This window comes from Diadema setosum, chromosome 20, assembly GCF_964275005.1.
Source record: "Diadema setosum chromosome 20, eeDiaSeto1, whole genome shotgun sequence".
NCBI classification, from domain to species: domain Eukaryota; kingdom Metazoa; phylum Echinodermata; class Echinoidea; order Diadematoida; family Diadematidae; genus Diadema; species Diadema setosum.
Window position 1 is genome coordinate 26086727 of NC_092704.1, and position 21982 is coordinate 26108708.

The window sequence follows — 21982 nt, forward strand, 5'->3', positions numbered from 1 at the left end:
CAAAGGACAATACAAGGTCAATTTCAAGATTCAATCTATTTTCCCTCCGTATTAGCATGATAAAATAACATTACGAATTAAAGCTACAAAATCTTTTCTTTTTCTTTTTCTACACAAATCAGACATAGCTAGTCGTGTTTTGCCGTGGTCGTGATCGACGTAAGGTGAAACTAATCTATAACTAACTAATCTACTTCTGGGAAATCTACATCATCGAGATACTGCAATCAATGTGCACAAATGTCATACACGTACAGCTAACAGGAGAGGAAATGAACGTGGCACACAGATAGTTAATGAGGTGGCAAAGACTACCGGTATCTTCAGTTCACGTTATTAATTGCGTACAGTCCTGACACTTTGAGATCTGCAGTAGCCTACTAACCTCAATAATAATTGTCTGTCTTGACGTTGAACTTTGATAAATCAATTCTCTCTCTCTCTCTCTCTCTCTCTCTGTTTGTATGTGTGTGTGTGCGCATGCTTCCTTTCATGTGTAAAACAATTGACATGTCTGATTGTTAACGAGTACACATATGCAATGGAAATTATCACAACGCGTTTTTTTTTTTTTTGGGGGGGGGGTGGGAAGTAGTATTGTACATTGCTCTTTTCATCTATAGAAATATTGTGTGTCCTGTATATGAATGGCGAATCTTTTGTATCGTATGACTCTGAAGAAAAAAGCCAACAAAAAGTCGCTTGACATGGATTTAAATCCAGGGAAGATTCTATAGGACTATAAATTTAAGCTCCAAAATGATGTAGGGGTCTATGACTCAATTCAAATGGACTCTTCTCACTAAATATTGGAAAGAAAGCACACACTATGCAAAAGTCACGTGGATTGAGAAAAGAGGCTCTGAAGCCGTGCTCTGTGCAATGAATTGAAAAAACAAACAAAACAAAACATGTGATGTAACTCTCCATAGCAGCAGCAGCAAAGCAGTGAATTCATCCTTTTAGTAGTTTCTAGAGTTGAAAGTGAAGAGTGCGTAAAGGTTTTTTTTTTTTTTTTTTTTTTAATGAAGCGTCCTCTAAGACATACCTAATCACGATATTCTACAAAAAGAAAATTGTTCTAGAAAAACTGCTACAAGCACGATTTCCCAGTCATTTAGGATCCCAAACATACACTCTAAATTCGTTGGATTAAAAAAGTAATCTAATAAGACAATGAGGAGGGACAAGTCCACATAAGATTATAATTTTTAGTCTAATTGATTTAGAAATTAAATCCATTAGATTTGAAATTAATAATCTTATTTGGATTTGTCCCTCCTCATGGTCTATTAGATTACTTTTTAATCCAACGAATTCCGAGTGTAATGGCCCGAATTCACGAAGTTGGTACAATTGAAACCATGCTTTAAACTATGGACAATTTGTATGGAGCGCCAAGTGTCGCGTGGCCTATTTCGTTACGAAATCAGCCATTTCGTCGACGAAAAGTTTGATTTCGTAACGAAATAGGTCACAATAATTATATTTGATTGTTACGGGCTTAGGGGACAAAATAATGGGGGATGATATATCATAACACACACGTATGCACACACACACACACACACACCCTCACATGCACACACTAAGAAAGTCATGAATGTCGTAAACATAATGGATAATGGCGGAAGCTGAACAGTGTCTGACGCGCGTGTGAGCGAGAAATAAAAACGCGCGCCACCTCCGGCGATCAATCACTAACGGGTTCAAATGTTCGGGAAGATCATAATCGTGCAGACTGAGATTTTATGAGCCATCTTGTAAATCCAGTGGCGACTAAGTTGACGTGGGTATCACGGGAAAATAGTCTACAGCTAAACGGAATTCCACGGAGAAAATGAGAGAGAGAGAGAGAGAGAGAGAGAGAGAGAGAGAGAGTGGGGTAGAGAAAGAAAGAAATGACCAATAATGATAATAGTTTGCAGGAACAAGAAAAATGCTTGAAACACTAGAAAAGAAACAACGTGATAAGTGTATGAAACGTCTTCAAACTCAGTTGACATTAACTAAATGAATTTAAGTAAAGCTCAAACATTATAGAAAACAAACCATACATAGTGGACAAAAAAAAAATCAAAAGACAATTAAGCTGAAACCTAACAGAAGCCTTAGACTTCAGTCAACCTTTTCTGTGTCAAGGAGTCAAATGTGGACAGATTTCTCACACATACCTATGGACGGGCAATTAATGCGACATTCAGGGGTCTAAAAAACAAATAAGGGATTAAAAGGAGTACTTCAAGCACCTAAGATTTTATTTTTTTTTACCACATCTATAAACTATGACCAAAAAAAAAAAATCTACACACGTCTGAACTTAGTGCGATGCTGATTGTCGCGATGCCGTCGTACAACGTATTCGTTTGTTCTTTTTTTGAGAGAGAGAGAGAGAACTTTTCAATAAGTTTTGTTTTCTTCTTGTATAAAAGGTATTTTACAGAGTATCCAGGTTCTGTTTATTTTGGATACAACAATAAAAAAGAAAAAGTAGGGTTAGGAAGATAACTGGTTGCAAAGTTCGGAATAAGGGCCTAGTATACATTTACCCTAATTATGGACCACGCTCTCCCACTTATATGCCACCCGCTCCCACTTTTATTTTTTCAATACTTATAAACTCACTGACTCAGACATGTCTCCAGACAAGAAGATATAAAAACGTGACCCATTTTTTTTGTGTGTGTGTGTGTGTGTGATTTTGTTTTCTTATTCTCAACCATCGAGCTTACTTTTTGAACGCTGACAAAATACAATCGATTCCATGCTGAGTTGTTCATATAAAGTTGACAGCACCGACGTCGTAAATAATATTTCAGGATTTCTATCTCCTTTTTTTTTCAACCTGTCATTACATTCAAAGTCGTAGTCGTTTGGTGTGGTTTGGTTTACGGTTGTTGCTTCTGCTTCTGAATATCATCATGAAATATTATGTTTGATTCTGACAGGTTGGGATGATAAATGGGATAATAATACACCAACACACATACACAAAAAGTAATGAATGTCATGAATATCTTGATAATGTATGGTTACAGCCAAACATAATCTGACGCGTGTATGAGCGATAAAATATAAACGTGCGACACCTCCGGCGATCAATCACCAGTGGGTTCAAATGTTCGGGGGGGGGGGGTATTACCGTTCAGACTGGTTTTTGATGGACCATCTTGTAAATACAATGGCGCCCAAATTCATGAGCTCATCATCGGAGACTCACCTGCAATTCAATGCATATCTAGGGAAAAACGGAAAAGAGACAGAGAGAGAAGTCACGCTTCTACACATACTTCAAGAAGTAGCGCATTTTCTCAAAATATGATTTTGCACTTAGACCCCGTTTACAGTGCGGGGCTGGGCCGAGCCGCGGCCGAGCCGCAGCCGAGCCCAGCCTCAATTGCGGGGCCGAGCCCCGCAATTTTGTCCGTTTACACTGCCGGGCTCGGCCGCGCTTTTAATTCAAACCTTTCAATAATATTATTTCAGTAATATTATTTTGTCGTAGTGGCGCTCTGCTTGTAAACAAACGCAATTTGGTATAGCCTGGTTTTCAGACCCTTTGCCAACTGGATTCCGTGGCGACGAAGTCGCCGTTCGGGCAAAGGCCTTTGCCGAAGGAAAAATCCTTTGCAGGGCAAAACCACCTTAAGCTATACTAGTTTTCGACGTTGAGGGGGTTAATATCCTGAATAGCGAAATAGTACGGGCAGAGGGTTTGGAAGCCAGACTAAAATTGGTCGCGCATTTGGCCAAGTTTGCGTTTACACTGAGAAAAAGCGGGGCTCGGCCGCGGCCGAGACCACCTCCAGAGCGAGGCCAAATGCGCGGCCAATTTTGGTCCCGCATTTTGGCCTTTTGCGCGTTTACACCGAAATGAAGGCGGGCTCGGCCGCGGCCGAGCCGCGGCCGAGCCTCGCACTGTAAACGGGGTCTTATAGATCATCGCATTATCATAGGAAATTTCATTCAAAGCGCACAGACCAAAACAAACAAAAGAGATAAACAGCTTGGTAGCTTTATGAATTATCTTTAAAAATTACTTCAACTTCGAAAAAAAAAAAGTATTTGAATTTACCTTCAAATAGAAAATCAGCAGTAATGAATAAGAACACAAGAGAAAATCACAAGACAAGCGGACACATAAGCTTTTGACCTAACACACATAATATCTTTATGACACATAACTATTGTTTTTTTTAAAAATGAATGAAATCGACTATTTTCAAGCGCGTACCAATACACTTTAACAATGTCGATATGATATAGACTCTACATGATTTCCACGATGCCGAATACTGCATAGTGCAAACACTACAGTTGGTACAAGTGTAGCTATAGTGACAGGTGTGTCAACAAAATGATAATGTTAATTATAGCAAAAGTTAACCGTTCCACTATGTCCAAAAAAACAAACAAACAAACAAACAAACACCGAAAGTGCTAGCAATCTGATACCATATGTATTATATATAGTGCGTGAGGCTGAATGCACTATAACAATAAGCACCGACAAATTCTGAATTTGCCCCGAAGGTCAGTTATATTCAATGAGGCCGCAGGCCGAATTGAATATAACTGCCTGAGGGCAAATTCAGAATTTGGAGGTGCTTGGTACTTGTTGTAGTGCAATAAGATGTCATGCACTATGTGTTATATAAAATAGCATACATACCCAGGCGAACCATACGAAAGCCTAACGTTAGATCACTTATTCTACACGTGCATGACGTGTCTAGACAATTATCAGTTTCTTTGAACCTGTGTAGACAAAATCCTGAAAATCCAAATTCAACTATCGAGTCTAGGGTCTAGATCTAGATCTAACTGTAGATCTAACAGTGCAAGTTAAAGTACACGATAGGTCCAATAGGACCAACGGTAGATCTACGAGTGACAGAGCTAGTTAACACTAAGTTTAACTAACGTTAGACCGAATAGGTCTATGGATGTAGCACGTTAGAGTGACGCCCTACTACTTACTGCACTGGGTCCAGGACCAGGACTATCTTGTAGGATTAGGGATCTACTGGATTTAACAACAAGGCTCGTGCCAGGCATTGTAGGCGTTGACTTTCACTTTGTGTAGCAAGTCACCATCATTGTAGACTAATGTAGTCACTGTTGCTGAAAATGTGGATGCCGAGAGTGTGTTGCAGAAGTTCACAGCGTAGCGTGATCAAAGAGCGCTTAGCGCATACCGTACATACGCTGCCCATTTACGGGGCACTTCCGCGTAGAATGTACGGAGAAAACAGCACAAATCTTGGGTTGACTTGCTTAATATCCTTCGGATTGATTCCTTTTTCAGAACAGTAGGAGTCTAAAATTCGTAGGGCGTATTTGATGACATCCTTTGTTTCTTTGTGTCCTTATCTATAGATCTGTCTCTGTAAAAGTAGCGAACCTACTGTTGTTCTTAGCTTCCATGTTTAAATCTACCGCTGAAAGTCTAACGTTAGTCCCACACAGATAAGTTAATTGCTGGCATAGCCAGCGAGAATCGAGAATAACGATAATATCGAGCAAAGCATATCGCGGTTGTGGCGCAATCGCGTAAATATTGATGCGGGATTGAAGTACTCGATGATTAAAGTGAGGGAGCAAAAACCGATAGCAACATCGATAGTGGGTTATCATTTGCAATCGTTATATTTTGCGTGCACTATAACTTTTGTCATGCACTGCCGGCCTGTATCATACGTATGTATGCTATTATATATATATATATATATATATATATATACATACATATCCACTGTATATATATATATATATATATATATATATATATATATATATATACTAAAAATGCATATTCTGTCCCCCGTCTGTTTTTTGACAGTTAAGTCCCGAGCACAATCTCATTTCAGCGAGATTTAGGTCAAGTCCCTATGATTTCGTAGCATACAGTCCTACGACTCAAACATACTCAGTTCAGAACATAAAACTTGTTTATGAGGAAAAAACGAAACATTCCGGTTAACACCTTGATGCGCTTAGCGAACTTGCACGCCACTCTAGAATGCTCCCCCCACCCCCCCCCCCCCCCGATCGGCAAGGATGTCTGTCACAGAACACAGATTACCTCATCCCCTTAATCCGTATTGTTCTACCGTGGCTTTTCTCTTTGGGTTCCGTTAATACGCCTGAGTGCACTTGCTAACTTTGAAACTAGGTCAAGATTGGTTGGATTACTGAATGCTTGAAGGAAAAAGCTTGACAAGTTAAGCTAATAATGCCTCGGCTTCAAGGGATAAAGAGAATTAAGGAGAGAGGGGAGGGGTGGGAGTTTTACTCTATTATCAACGCCTCAAGTTTGCTGATGTTTGGCAAACAAGGATATCGCAAACTTATGCGACGCAGGTTGTCGCAATGCCACAATATGTGTTTTCCCCTTTCTTCTTGTCCCTTTTGGTTCATCAATTCATTTCTTATTAAACTTTTTTTTTTGCCTTTTCTTTTCTTTTCTTTCATGCTTTTCTTTCTAGAAGAGTGATTCGGCATGGAGAGGCCCTCTTTCATTTACTGCTTTGAAAGTTGGTATTAGTCATGGATAGAATGCGTTGACAAAGTATGCTTAATTTCATCTTAATCTGATAATCTGGGGTTTTGTTTTTGTTTTGTTTTGTAGTTTTACTTCATGTCCCCCTCATTGCACAGAGCACGGCTTGGTAAGGTTATTAACAGTAACTTGGTAAAGACCATAAACTTCAGAGGGTCCTTTCTCAGTAAACACTTTTTTTTTAATAGAATGTGAACAGTCTTTCCACTATTTAGATAGGTGAAGAATATCCATTTATATTGAGTTCTACATAATTTTGAAGATTAGAGTCTGTTCTATCAGAATCCGCCAGCTTCAAACAAAAATGCATGTTTGGTGACATTTTGGTTCTTTTCTGAAACAGGATCACAAATACTAATGTAGATTTATATTCGTGATGTGTACTCGTGCGTATTCCCCGTCCTCACAAACCCTGGTGAGATTGATGTTATGATTTGACTATATACCTGAACAAAGTCCATATACTGTAAGTGTCCAAATCAAATAATGTAATCATAATAACTTGTCCCATTTGGTAAGCACAAATATGGCAAAGGAACAGTAAGAAGCAGACCTCAGGCCACGTGATTATGATCAACATACTCACGCACACGCGCACACACACACACACAAATGAAATGGACTTTAAAGTGAATTAATGCCGTCGAGAGCACAGATGTGCTGCATCTTACCCATGGCTGACAAGTCACAACGTGCATTGTCAAAAGTGATAGACAAAATACCAAATTTACGAATTGAAAACGAAAGGAGAAAGCAATGTTTCTGTTCTTCTAGTACCGTTGAATCAATTCATGTTTACAAATTTATCGACACACACACACACACACACACTGTATATCATAATTGCATGTCTAAATTCCACATGTATCTCTCTTGGAAAAAGGAGATGACGCTGAATGAGATGGTCATACTAGATGCTAGACATAAAAATGTTATCAAAAATCTTGTGGTCGAAAGAACTTAATATCAGCTGAGAAAGGATATGGGCAAAACAACAACAAAAATAAGTTTACATCGTATGGAATTAATATCTGCATGATTCCTTCCTCGCGTTTTATGACCATCATAATCATGTGGGTCTCTTACTTTTGCGATGTTGATTACATGGCAGTCCCGAGCTGCAAGTAAAATAGCAGATCGAAGTTGGATAAAGCTAAACAAAAAACAGCAGACATGTACACGCCTCCATTACCGACCCGAACAGAGCCTTACGTCCAACTCCAATCACCCGAGTATTCTCGTGGCGCGACTTATGCTATAATCTTCTGCAGCCACCGGCTCATGTTTGCGAGCACGTACCATTTCCATGCTACCTCTGGGGCGCCATTCTATGATTTATAGACCATTTTATGATCTCCCGCGTCATTCTCTTTTATACGTTGCATTTTCCCTTTGAAATTAGGAAACCACTATCATTCATTCTTGACAAGTGCAGCAGAGTAGTCTAGTGTGATAAGCGTGGTGTCCCCGGGGAACTGACCTGGACATTTCGAAGCGCCGAAAAACGATGCTCCAGATTCGAAGTACATAAAATGCATGCTCTTGACATTTCGTACGGCTGTGTCAGGACATATTCCTGCATGTGTTGCCACGATGTGTGTTTTGTTTGGACTGCTCTTCAGAGGTTGTTGTAAAGTGCGTAGCATTTCCATTACCCGGTGCTCGACTATTTGTCGTGGTGGCCATTGAATTTCAAAAACGGAGGAACAACAGCCGCTGCCCTGCGTGCGCCGAATAATGTATGTATAATGTTAGCGCACTGGGATATCTCAAAGGAAAGAACGTGCTCCGCAATAGAACGAAGACGAGGGCGTTACTATAGTTGTTGTTCTCTCTATACCAAAATAAGAGGCCGGTTTACCGATATATTCTCATGTGTGGACATTTTTCCACAAGGGACCCAGAAACAAGCTATCCCATTTGTATATCCTCAGTGCATTTCAATACTCTTTGCCAAGTTTCCGTGCATTTAATAGTTAATAATGTCGAGCAAATCTTGGGCACCCTACGTTGTAAACAAATATCAAAGAGGGATGTTATCACTTGGTCATAGCCATCCATTGCCATGGAAACTAAATACTGGTAGTTCGAAGCAACCTCACATGGCCCGAGTGTTTATCATTGCTTCGGTACTCTATTAACACCCTTGCTTTATTACTATAATACGTAAACGTTTGTTCCAGTTATGTCCACCCCGGTCCATCACATTATTATGATTGATGATTAGACGTTAACAATACCGAATCCATGCAGAACAGCTGTTTACAATAGTGTCCCAACAAGGGATTCTAGTTAGGGAAAAAAGCAAACAAAACGTGTGCCTGGTGATTGATTCTCATTTAAATTGGCACCTCCCAGCATTCTTGATGAAATAGACAGGCAATGCCTTAGCACCTGTCACACGTACACAGGAATGTAGTGCCAGTCATCAATAAACAATAACTACAATAACACCGAGAACAATGCGGTGGGAGTGACAGTGACAGACATTTTGAAGAGAAGTGATAATCAGCCACCTGTACACCTGTATCTAGTGAATTGCTCAGAACACCTGTTTTACGGTATATTGTGGTGGCGCCATTTTGAGCTTTCCACGGTTCGCCGGTTAGGATTATTTTACCATGGTACACCCACTGAGATCAGTGAGTACAGTGAGTACACCCTGTAACGGGGTAGTCCGGTGTCACAGGACTACAACAGCAAACAAAACAAGCCACATCCGCAGGAACATAATAGCCATGGTCACACTGGCAAGAGATTAAGATCTTAAAGATCGCGATCTTAAACTTCGCGCCATCTTTTGCCAGTGTGATCGCGGTTATTAATGTCGACAGGGTTAAGTATGTCGTTTACGAGAAAAAAAAAAAAAAACCTATCATGATAAATCAGACTCGCGTCAAAAAAAAAAGGAGAGCAATTATAGTATTTTTATCTATTTCATGATCGTGACCGGTTGTTCTTACTATCATAACATCATCATTATCAATGTACGCTGCCAGGTAATTCTCAAGGCAATCGAAATGACAACATGCAGAACTATGATCCCTGTCAGTCAGGATGCACAGATCATGGTCATGCTGAGATACACTCTTAAAAATAAGGATAATATTTATCGAGATTGGTAGAAGAGAGTCAAATTCAATTTTCAACTTGCAGTTTATGACAGTTTATTGCGGGATGAACACTCAATTTCATGCTACATTTTATGTAAGATTCTGCAACAGTTCTAGCGCGAGTACCTCATCTTACATGGTTACCAATACGTGTACCTGTACATCTGATTCGTGTTTAATCACTCCGTATGAAAGGTCATAATTTTTATTTTTTGTCATTTCCATCTGAGAAGGTGGCTGGATAGCCCATATTCAGCTGCAGTATCTGGTCTTCCATGGGGTCCAGTTGGATGTAAGGCGGGACCATTTCACCGGGCTATTAAACACTCTGCTCTTTGCGATGAGTAAATTCAGCAGAATCTTTTACGTGCACGAGGTGTGACTCTCTCACGCGAGGGTCCTCCATTTCATGTCCTATCCGAGGGACAGAGCGTTTTTGACTCTTTTAGAGGGGACGGTATGATTACACACAGCATTGCTCAGTGAAACCCGGGAATCGAACCGGGGTCCTTTGAGGCATACACGCAACCGACCATTGCCCGACTGCAGCTAACTTACCGTTTAGACGAACAGCAAGAAAGCTCGCTCGAGACTTGCCCGTCACAGAAACGATCAATGCATACATACTAGTCAGTACATGCAAGACAGGGAACTGAATGGCTTGTTACTTGGTCATGGAGGGGACATAAAAGTTTGCATCCCAAGTTCGTCTAGAAGTCACACTATTTATCGAAAAAAAGGCAGATGTCATAATTTAGTGGAGGTTATTGCTCAACGCACATATAGACTAGGAGTTTTCCTTGTTTCGGGCACAGCTCGCTATACGCCTTCGTATTGCCTGTAGTTCTCATAATAGATTAAAGGTCGGTGTAATAAAATGAATTTAGTGAGAGCGTATCTTTTGTTTATTCTTCTGCGGGTCAAAATGACGTTCAGTAGATGACAAAGACCTCGCTAGTGAAGAAACATCTCATCATGTTCATTCTCTCTCCCTCTCTCTCTCTTGTATCTCCCCTTTCTTTGGTGTGTATGTGTGTGTGTGTGTGTGTGTGTGTGTGTGCATACACTTCTCGTACAGATTATCATCTTGCTGGTTTTTGGCCTTGTGCTCTACGGGTTGCCATGTCACGGTCAACCCACCACGAGGAGGCCCTTCGTGGAAAGCGCCACCAGCGGTCACGGCGGAGGAGAACGCCCAACATCAGCAGATCCCGAGGACGGCGACCGTCGGCTTGCCGGGTCGTTCGGCCAACCCTGGTACGAGCTAGACCCGAAGAACCGAACGTTCGAAAGTTTGGAGCCGAGTGCCATGGGCCCTCTCACATTGCCGTCTTTACAGACACCGAATATCGATAACCTCCCAATGGACAAAGACACGTTCGACGAATACGTCAAAAAGCTAATGGGAGAAATTACCGACAGTGACCCCACTGGTAAGGCGGAGTGTGCCTTGAGAACACAGCTTGCGAGGGACTATCTCAATTTCACAACGGAAAATGGAGGTAAACAGAACATTGTTTTCTTCTTGATATTCGATTTTTCTCTCGATATCTCTCGTGCACAGTTAGTGACCACTGCGCAGTCATACAAGACCCACTTTTCCTTCCTGGATCGATGTGCAATGTGGGTTCCTTGCAAGCCTGAAAACAAAAATGCCTTGAGTCTGTTGAAGAGACCAGCGCGTACCTCGAAGAGGTTTCCCCCTGCTTTATGGGTGAATAAGAATAGAAGATTGCCCAATGTTTAGATACGTTAGTGGAACTGTTTGCCTATATTCATCGTAGAAACAATCATCTTAGTCCTTTATGTTTGTTTGTTTGTTTTTGGTATTGTAATTTTATGTCACAGAAACATACTGCCTTGCCTTCTTCGATGGTATTCAGTGTTGGGAGGAGTCAGAGCCTGGTATCTCGTTGAAAGACTGCCCTAGATCTTTCCGTGGCGTCACATACACGGGTAAGGAGATCGATGAGACGAAGTTCTTAATTTTATATGGGTTTTTTTTTTTTTTTTGGGGGGGGGGGAGGGGAATAAAAGTGGATCTACACGTATAGCAGTGCATATCTGTTACTTAACATCTTTGGGTGCATTTTCACCTTGTTTTAATCGCATTGTCTACGGTGGGTTATAGTGGACATAACTTTGAAACGGAGGTACCGAATTCGATTTCGAGGCCTGGTCCTACTAATAAGTGCCTACCTCCTTAGACAAGATGTTTCTAACCACAGTATACCTCTTGACCCATAAGGTGTATAGATAGATATCTGATACTCCAGGGGTAATGATGGATGAATGACTAACAGTTGCAGGCCCCTGAATAGAACAGTAATTAGAAACACTGGAGAGGCTACCCTAGGTGATTGATACCTTATTGTGATTGTAGTCTACTTCCACAAGCAAATTGTATCTCAATTTCACATAATGTGCAGAAAGACAGCTAACAAATTATTGCTGAAAAACAGAGTTTTTCTTTGCATGTCATTGTAGGCCCTCTTGACTGACTCTAAAGCAAAAGCTTGTCGAGTACGTCAACCCACGCACACAAAGACGAAAGAAATACTGGAAAATGATAAAAGATGGAACGTTACATAACCTTACGCATGTTATACTCATAGTTACCAGGTCGTCGTTTCTTATACGTTATATATATTGTGCAGGTAAAGCCACGCGCATTTGTGAATCGAATGGTACTTGGGCCAACGAAAACCGCTCCAACTACGGGGACTGCGAAGCGCTCAAGATGCCATACGAAGAAGTAAGTCATAATTAGTAAATAAGTAAATGATCTACACACTAGGGAAATATTGCTCTTAAAGCCAACATATAGGAGCAGTGAACAATGGACTAGAAACATCTGGAAGAGTTCCGGAAGTTAGCGTGTTGACGGAGGAGAAACATAGGCCTTCAAAGCTGCATGAAGACACTGGGATGGATGGAGCTAAGTAGCTCCATGATACCGCCAGTTGAAGTTATTGGATAGCATCCAAAGAGACAACCTTACTTTTTGAAGAAAGGCAGACGAACGGTCAAACAGCCAAACGCCGACAAAACATAACCAGCCAAGCTGAAGAAATGACAAGAAAATAACAGAGAGGAAGATGGGAAGAAGAGGAAGAAGAAGGAGGGAGAAGAAGAAAAGAATAAGAAGAGAGAAAGAGTTGGAGAGAAAGATAGAGAGAGGGAATGAGGTTATAAGTGGCTTTTATGTATCTAATGGTCACATTATGGATCCGCGCGAATCTTGATGTGTGGTGTTTGGGCGCACTATCCACGTTTCTGATGAGGTGTATACGATGCAAGCGTTGTACGGGGACGTATGATGTCTACCGCTGATAGGCCACGCAACAACCCAAGTGTCTTCGTCGGATTCATAACGCCTGGAATTGCCTCATAATACCACACATGCAGGTATTATCTTTGTTTCACCCAGTTTTCCCCTCATTTCATAGAATTATTACATTACTCGTGTTAGACTCAATTAACATATAAGTCCAATCTTCAGACAACTGCATTGGCTGCCAGTAAAGCAACGGATTGATTCCAAAATCTTAGCCATGGTATTTTTGTGCTTGCAAAAACTAGGCCCTGTTTATCTACAACAGCTGATAACAAAATATCGTCCAGCAAGAAATCTTCGCTCTCAGTCTCATCTTCTGTTGTACACCCCCACAATATCAACACAGTTTTACAGTGCAAGATCTTTTCAACTGGTAGCAGCGGAGTTATGGAACAAATTAACCCACGTATTTGAAGCAAACCGACACAGTAGATGATTTTAAGCGTTTGTTGAAAACATATCTTTTTTAACGTGTCCGTTGACTAGGCTTACCACTGTACAATGTTTGTCGCTGCTCTGTCACTTTTCATCTTGTTTCGTCTCCTCTCTCTCTCTCTCTCTCTCTCTCTCTCTCTCTCATGTCTATTCTCCCAATTTCTTTTAGTTCCTTCCTTCAATGTGCATAAAGACATTAATCTATTTTTTTTGTGTGATATGCGCTATACAAACACGGTTTATTATTATTGTTGTTACATACATGTACAATAGTACTCTGCAGAGTATGCATTATATTTTCATATACATTCATAGTTGTATGGGTAAATTAGATGACGGCCAGTTTTGTTTTTGCTACACTTTACTGTACACTAACTTAAAGACCGGGGCGTTCTACTCATCTGGTTTGACCCCCTCTTCACTTATTCCTTTGATATTCTTATACCCTTTTCAATATACATCATCTATATTGTGTTCCTGATCTTGTCTGATGTTGCCGCCCCATTCATCTCTTTATATCCTTCACCTAGGTTGCCCATCCATGAGCTTCTGGAACATTGCTAGCCTTCTCCCTCTCCTTTTCTTTGTATTTGTTCAGCCAATTGTTTTATTCCCCCAAAATAGTCCCTTTTGTTCGCATTGTTCTGTGTCCCATGCCCCTTCAATATAGATCATGTATTCAGATACTTGATACTTGGTGACGTAATTCCACTTTGACAGCTCACACAGGATGCTATGGTGGGATGATAGCCAAATAGAGCCATTGGAAGGAGTATCACAACGTGCAGAAATGATGGTGGGCAGACATAGCAGTTAATATCATAATATTCAGTAAAAATGCTACGTCAAGTAAAAACTATGACCCTACCATAACACACATGGACTATGAACGGAAGTTTTCTTTGATCAGACCAGTATCGGCACCACCTGCAACGATGCGTGTTGTATTCCTTGAATGGATTATTATGACACAGTTTGTGTTGGGCTTCTGTGTTTTTGGTTATGTTTTTGTTTTGCTTTCTCAGCGTCGCTAATAATTGAAATGACATACAGACTGTAAATCAATATTGACGGCACCGTTGTTTTTTTTAAAGAAGTTTTGTATACTTGCAAAAGAGTTATGAATACGGCTATTCATTCGACAGAGTCTGTACGGTGCCTCAAATCAAGCGTACATGATCTGCAGGGAATTCTCCTTGCTTTGAACAGTTTACTGTCAGGACCACCAGTTTGGCACATTGCTTTTCACCTTATAATATAGATGCTAAATACCCTGTGTTCACGTATCACTTTTCCACAGGGCGATGGATACCACGCGTTCCAATTCGATATTGTTCACTTCGTTGGATATTCCGTTTCCTTCTGCACAACGTCGGTGGCGCTAGCCATTCTCCTGTGCTTCAAGTAAGTCCCCAAAATCTGCTCGGCTGCGAACATGGCTCGGCTGTGAACATGGCAATGTTGTTGTTGTTGTTATTTGAATTCATTTGGCGTTTATCATTCCTCCAGGAATATTTACGCCAGTCGGCAGCCCGGTAGCCTCTTGTCTAGGCCCTCCTCGCTGTACGGTGAAGAGAGCCCAGCGGCCGAGCGGGGTTTCGCGCTGGGCTGGGCTCGCTTCGCTCGTACGTTACAGCGCAAGGGCCTTGACAAAGGCTAGCAGCCAAGAAGATTGGTATCCAGAGCGTCAGTTATATGATGCCCCACCGATATCCCTTGTTTAGGAGAACATTTTTAATTAACTTAGATATTAATTACCTCTTCCTCTTTGTAAAACATCATTCCTCAAATACAACGAAAGGGATTGAAAAGCAAAACGGGTCAAAGATGATTGTTCACTACTGATAAAGAAAATAATTACGTACAGTTAAAGGTCCAGTTTACCTTTGGGAGCAGTGATTTCAAAAATTTTCAAGATATCATATTTGATGCATATGTGTAGGTCTGTTGTATCATAAAACATCCTACCATATGAAATATTTGCAATAAAACCTAAAATATAAGGAGATATCAGGGTTTTTCTCAATAAACCGTAACTGTATACGGTTTAGTCTGGAAATTTTTTTATTATAACTATTGTTCACATTTTGTGTATTTAACAACACTTAACATCGATTATACGGATTCAAATTTTGACAGTGGTTGTTTCTATCCCTAACTCACATTTTAGAACTATTTTACAGCACTAATGCTTTCATCTGCAAATGGTAAATTATACCTTTAATTGTCCTAGCTTGAATCAGTTGCGATTTTACTAGTCAGTTAATAGCTTGGTTACATATGTATATGTATATATATATATATATATATATATATATATATATATATATATATATATATATATATATATATATACATATATACATAATAGAAAACCACAACACTGATGTAGCATATAAAGTGACTATTATGGAAGAAAAGTCTTTCTGGATTCAGTCATTGATACTGAATCGGTATCGTAAATTCATGTTTCCCGTTTGCACTTTCCATACTTGCCCCGTTATCAGGTCTGTAACATGCTTACTTTAATGGATTCATGACAAATAAAATCAATATCTCTCTCAGCTTTCTTGGCATAGGTCTTGTTTCTACACCACACGAGCAGATGCCCGTGCTTATTATGGTAAAACACAGGTGTCTTTCCTTGGCATGAATCAATTCATCAGGCACGACGTCCCTTTTTTTATTTAATATTTCTTCAAGTTCTTCAGCCTAGTCAAATATGCCGTAAGATTAATGACAATCTTTTGGTTTTAAAAACACTTTGCTTAGTGATTAGTTTTGATTCAATTTTGAGATAGGCATGGCAGTTATTTTTTTCTTCCGTTTATTCTGACTTTGTTTTCATCTTTGCTTAACTGGAAGATAATGTGAAAACTTGGAAGCCTCTGGTATGCAAGACGAAAGAAAACAAAACTAAGAACAATAACAGACACAAGCCTTTAAAGGGTGTGTACAGTTCTGGTCGAGGTGAAGATTTAGCTTTTAACGTTTTGTGAGATATTCAGAAACCACTCTATGAGATGTCAAAGAGCATGCAGTTCTAAGGGGTATCAAAAGTTTATTCGATGAAAATCGGTTTTGAAATGGCTGAGATATCCAAAAACAAGGTGAAACAAAGAGATACTAATAAAGTTTGGGCATGTCGCCTTTTATTATTAGCACTTTTTTGGATATCTCAGCCATTTGAAAACCAATTTTCATCAAATAAACGTTGAATCCTTCTTAAAATTACATGCTCTTTCATATTTCATAAGAGGCTTTTCATTATCTCACTTAGGAATGTTCAAAACATGAATCCCTACCTCAACCAGTACTGTACAGTCCCTTTAAATTATGAGCTTTATCTTTCTGTGATCTGAGTTTGTTAGGTTTACATCATGGTTGGCGATAAAATTGATCATGCTATTTAGAAAAGATCGATGATTGTAAATGTTATAACTGCCACGTCTAACACCCCCCCCCCCCACACACACACATGACGCATCACTCTGTGAGCCGATTGGAATGATTATGCTGGAAAAAAAATCGATTTCAGTCATTAATTGCTACATGTTCATATTCATTTTCACTGTAACAGGTCGCTTTGGTGCATTCGGAACTATATCCACATGAACTTCATTGTCAGCTTTCTTCTCATCTACGTAGTCTTCTTCATAGTCATAATGTCGACTACAGTGGAGAATGCAAACACAGGAGTAAGTTGAGTTGCAGTTGCAGTTGTTTTATTTTTTTTATTTTTTATTTTAGTAGTCTTCTCGTTTTAAAACCTTGCCATGATTATTGTACGAGAACATTTTCCACTGCAGTTTCTGTTTGTTTGTTTGTTTTGTGTGTATGCTCGTGCATGTGTGTGTGTGTGTGTGTGTGTGTGTGTGTGTGTGTGTGTGTGTGTGTGTGTGTGTGTATGTGAAAGAGAGAGAGAGAGGGAGGGAGGATGTGCGATGTATTATGATAAGTTTATATGTATGTATATATTTTTTTTTTTGGGGGGGGGGGGTAAGCACTATCATACAACTTTGCTGCGATCATCTACAAAACAGCAATAAGACATTATTTTTTTTTTTTGTTTAAGTGTGATCAATCATCTTTTCTTATTGGCAGTGGAGGGGGCGAAAAACATGAATCAACAATATTTTCAAATGTCAGCCAGTGTCATACAACTTTGCTGTGATCAACTATTAAACAGCAAGAAGGAATAAATTATTTCTTTAAAAATCTGAAGGATTTTTTTTTTTTTTTTTGTAGAGGAGGGGGCGAACAAAAAAAAAATCAACAATACTTTCAAATGTCAGTCAGTATCATAAAACATTGCTGTGATCAACTATAAAACACCAATAAAAAAAAAAAATTATGTATCTAAAAGTCTGATCGATCTTTTTTTTTCTTGTGGAGGATGGAGCGCGTTTATACCATGAATCGACAATACTTTTAAATGTCAGCCAGTGTCATACAACTGTGCTGAGATCAACTATGAAACAGCAATAAGGAAATTATTTATCAAAAAAAAAAAAAAAAAAGATGCTTCAATGTTTTGGTAGAGGAGGGGGCGAATAACATTAATCGACAGTACTTTCAAACATCGACGATTCAAATTAACACTTTCATTACAGCAATTAAAAAAAAATCAATCATGATTGAATTCGGAATATTTTCGTTTCGCACATGATGTGAATAATTATTGTTCGTTTAAAATACCTTCTGTGTGGGTGTTTTCTTTTTCAAATCTGTAGTTTCTTTTTTTTTTTCAAATTCGTTGTGAAATTACTTAAACATAAAGAAACAACATCAGACAAACAAACATTATCATTTAACCCAGAAAAAGAAAATAATCAAGTTTTTTTTTTTTTTTATATCTGCCAATTTTAGTATCATCTCAGCTAAAATATGTTCTGTTTTGCCTTTAATAACGCATTGAATCTGAAAACATGCATCGCGTGCCCGTCGCCATTACGGGGTACCGACATTACATAATGTTTTCTGACCAGCCCTGTTTCAGATATTGTGGGATGTCTGGGTATCAATGTTGGATCAGGACTTCCGGTCTGCTTCTCGCTCGTCTGAGCAGCCCACGAACATTGGGGGGGGGGGGGGGGGGTGTCGGGGAAAAAAGCTCCATAGAGCTTGCCAACTTTCCCGCGTTTCATCCAGGGACATTGATCATTTCTATCGCGCGTGGACGAAGACGCGAGCTATCTCACAATTCATCTGCTCTACCCACAGGCACATACCCTGCACCACAAAGCCAACAAAAAGTCGCCGGACATGGATTTTTAGTTAAGGACAGATTTTGAAAGAGCGGACTTTAAGCTTTAAAATGGTGTATATAACTCAATAAATGGACTCTCCCAACCCAATTACATATTGAAAAGAAAACACATACTGTGGAAAAGTGTTTACCGAGAAAGGAGGCTCTATATATGGTCTATTCAAGCGCTTAGTCTTAATACCAAGCTGTGCTAGCTGTGTAATGAATGGGACAAAAACAGGATGTGAAACTGCGCAGCATAAAGAATGAAGGGATTATCAGGTTAAACTGAAATTGATCACACTCTGTTCAGACATTCTATTCATGACTAATACCAACTTTCAAAGCAGTTGCAGCATCCTTTCAAAAGTTGTTAGAGTTGAAAGTGAAGAGTGTTGTAAAGGTTTTTTAAGAAATGAAAAGGGTACTCTATAGACATACCTAGTCACATTATTCTACAAAAGAGTGTTGTAGGAAAACTACTAAAAACGCAGTTTCCCATTCTTTTTATGATTCTTAACACTTGCTTAACTTTACTATGATGCAGATGAAGTCTTAACACCCCGCTTTTTTCAAAAAAAATAATATAAAAAACACAAGATTGACTAAGTTTACCCATCTCACGTCTCACCTAATTTGAGTCCTGACACAAAATCAGTGTGGGCGACTTTTTGTTGTTTCTGTGATGCACGGCCACACAACGGTGTTTTACGTATTGGCGGTATTCCGAATTTCAGCGATGACATGTAAATTGTAATTCCATATTCCAAATACGAAATGTGTGGGCAGTATATTAAGTGTATTCGATCGACATCATACAGTTCATCGTCTCTCGCTCGTTATATCTTCCCTTCCTACAATATTTAGACCTTCGCCCACTCAAATATCGATATTAATCAAAATGTGCGTGGGATACGGTTAGAATCTTATTTGGGTGGAAGATAATCGAAAAAAAAAAATATATTAATATATAATATATGCCCAGTGGTGATTGAATGGTGACGCGAGATGTCTGTCTCGTGACTAGTGTTATTTAATTACTCTACTCTTCTTTTTTTATTATTTTTAACATAAAACGATTGTTAATAAGGTCTGTCTAGGGTACGCAGCATCCTCATTGAAACTTAAAAGTACAAAGGTTGGAGTTGCTATTTCATGTCTTAACTCATTTATTTCAAAAGTGGAGATGTCATGCGTCTGAACTCGCGCTGGTCACGCTCACCGTCGCAAACTTCTGCTGGATGTTCGTAGAGGGCGTCTTTCTGTACTGCACCGTCGTACTTGGCCACCAGGTTCGGCATCGCGTGCTGTGGCTATACGGGTTCATCGGCTGGGGTAAGCCATTGCCTGGTACGCCGGGAAAATGCCTATATTCAAACTTATTCCATTACCTGTAAATAATCTGCACTCAAAGTAACAACTACAAGCGATAATCTGAGTTTGGTATAAAATAATGTTATGTGGCTTAGTTTGTGTTCGACTACAGTTACATGAAAGCCCATTATTTTGCGAAACATCGATTTTTCCGATCTTGGTTGATTATCAGTTTCTATTATTTTCTCCAGTAAATCCTACTCGATGATATTTGTTTGTCCTTTTTTTCTTTGAGATCATGCCTTCAGGTACGTGGTCGTTAATAAAGCCGGCAACCAATACATCGACGTGTATAGTTAAGATATCGTAAAACGTTAAACTGGTAACGGTTGTGCACTGGCAAAATTCAAGACAATCATAACAATGACGTGGGTAATGTAAAATGAACAGTTTTCCTTAACAAAAAAAGAACAACAACAACAAAACAACAACAACAAATAACAAAGGTAGAAGTGGACTTTTATATGTTTCCTGGAGATTGGTTATATATTAATCACGGTTTGGTTTTGAATCAAACATCGAATTTCATTATTTCTTTCTATGTTTTCCCCCAAATCATGTTATTTGGTAGGTGTGGGTGTGCAACTACATCCGGATAACATATGGGCCAAGGGTCATTCATCCCCCACCATTTCACTTTTAACTTTAACCATGTTACTGCTCTTTTTTTTTTTGCTTTAAATCCTTACAGGGATGCCACTGATAATCACAACCACTCAAATCGTTGTCCAACTCTGTGTCAATAGTCATTATTTCGAGTGAGTACGGGGAAAACAAGAATTGTTGCAGTCAAGATGACTCCATTTCTCGTAATTGCTCTTTTATCAATTTTTTTTTTTGAGGTTGTTAATTTGAGTCAGTGCCCTTTTCTTCTTTTTTCCCTTTCTTTGTGTAGATAGCGTTTGAACTCTCTATCTGATAACACTGCCGAATTTGTTGTATTTTTTATTGTTTTAGCTGGAGTGGTATTGCTAGTTTTAACAAATCAAGCAGCAAATCGGTATGATTATAATTATTGATTTAGTAGCAGTGATAATGATAGCGCTAGTGATACTAACAGTGATTATGACGATGATTATGTTGATGACCTTGAATAGAAGTAGTAGTAGTAGTAGTACAGTCTAGTAGTGGTATTGGTAAAAGTAGCACTAGAAGTAAAGTAGTAGTAGTAGTAGTAGTAGTAGTAGTAGTAGTAGTAGTAGTAGTGCATGTAGTAATAGTGTTATAATTAATATCAATATTTTCTTAATAACAGACAAACGGAGAGATGTTTGGAACATAGCAAGTTGGATTACATTCATGGTATTCCCACCGCTCTTATTGTCTTGGTAAGACATGGATATCCGGTTTCTCTTGCTGAGTTTTGGTTTTTTGTGTGTTTGTTTGCTGGTTTGTTTAATGTTTTCATGAACTCTGGTGTGCGCAAAGTTGTGTGAGAAAAGTTACGTTCATGTGTGTCTGCCACTTTTCTTTTTTTTTCTGGATTGTAACGGTAAATAACGGGAAGAGTTTCTGGTGTTGAAAATAACACACGCACGCACACACACACGCACATACGCACACACATACACATACACATACACACGGTCATGTGATATGAAAATGGTATACCCACATAAATCATGTAAATTGACAACTTCCTTGGAAAACGACACGGAAATAACCATTATGGTACTTAGTATACTATTCCTCATAACTACCGATGTTGTCTCTTCTTAAAAGAATTTCAAACAATCTAAAGCTTGTACAATGGACTGGTCCGCCCTAGATGCTTTTTTTCATTCTTTGTTCGGATTTCGCATCGCAATATCAAATTATGTTCACTAAGAAAGTACACGCAAAGTAGACATTGTACAGAATTGTGCGAAGAAGGAGGTATACAAAAACATACAATCATTGCATGCATGCAACAA

At 39.3% G+C, this 21982-nt stretch overlaps 1 protein-coding gene across 1 annotated transcript; it reads left to right on the top strand.

Moving 5' to 3' along the window:
* Positions 1 to 8039: 8039 nt before the first annotated feature.
* LOC140243537 (corticotropin-releasing factor receptor 2-like) lies at positions 8040 to 20975 on the top strand. The gene is made up of 8 exons (XM_072323207.1): positions 8040 to 8085; positions 10754 to 11177; positions 11524 to 11631; positions 12333 to 12430; positions 14748 to 14851; positions 17028 to 17145; positions 19877 to 20030; positions 20965 to 20975. The coding sequence occupies exons 2-8, from the start codon at positions 10985 to 10987 to the stop codon at positions 20973 to 20975; spliced, it is 786 nt and encodes a 261-aa protein (XP_072179308.1). The 5' UTR covers positions 8040 to 8085; positions 10754 to 10984.
* Positions 20976 to 21982: the final 1007 nt, after the last annotated feature.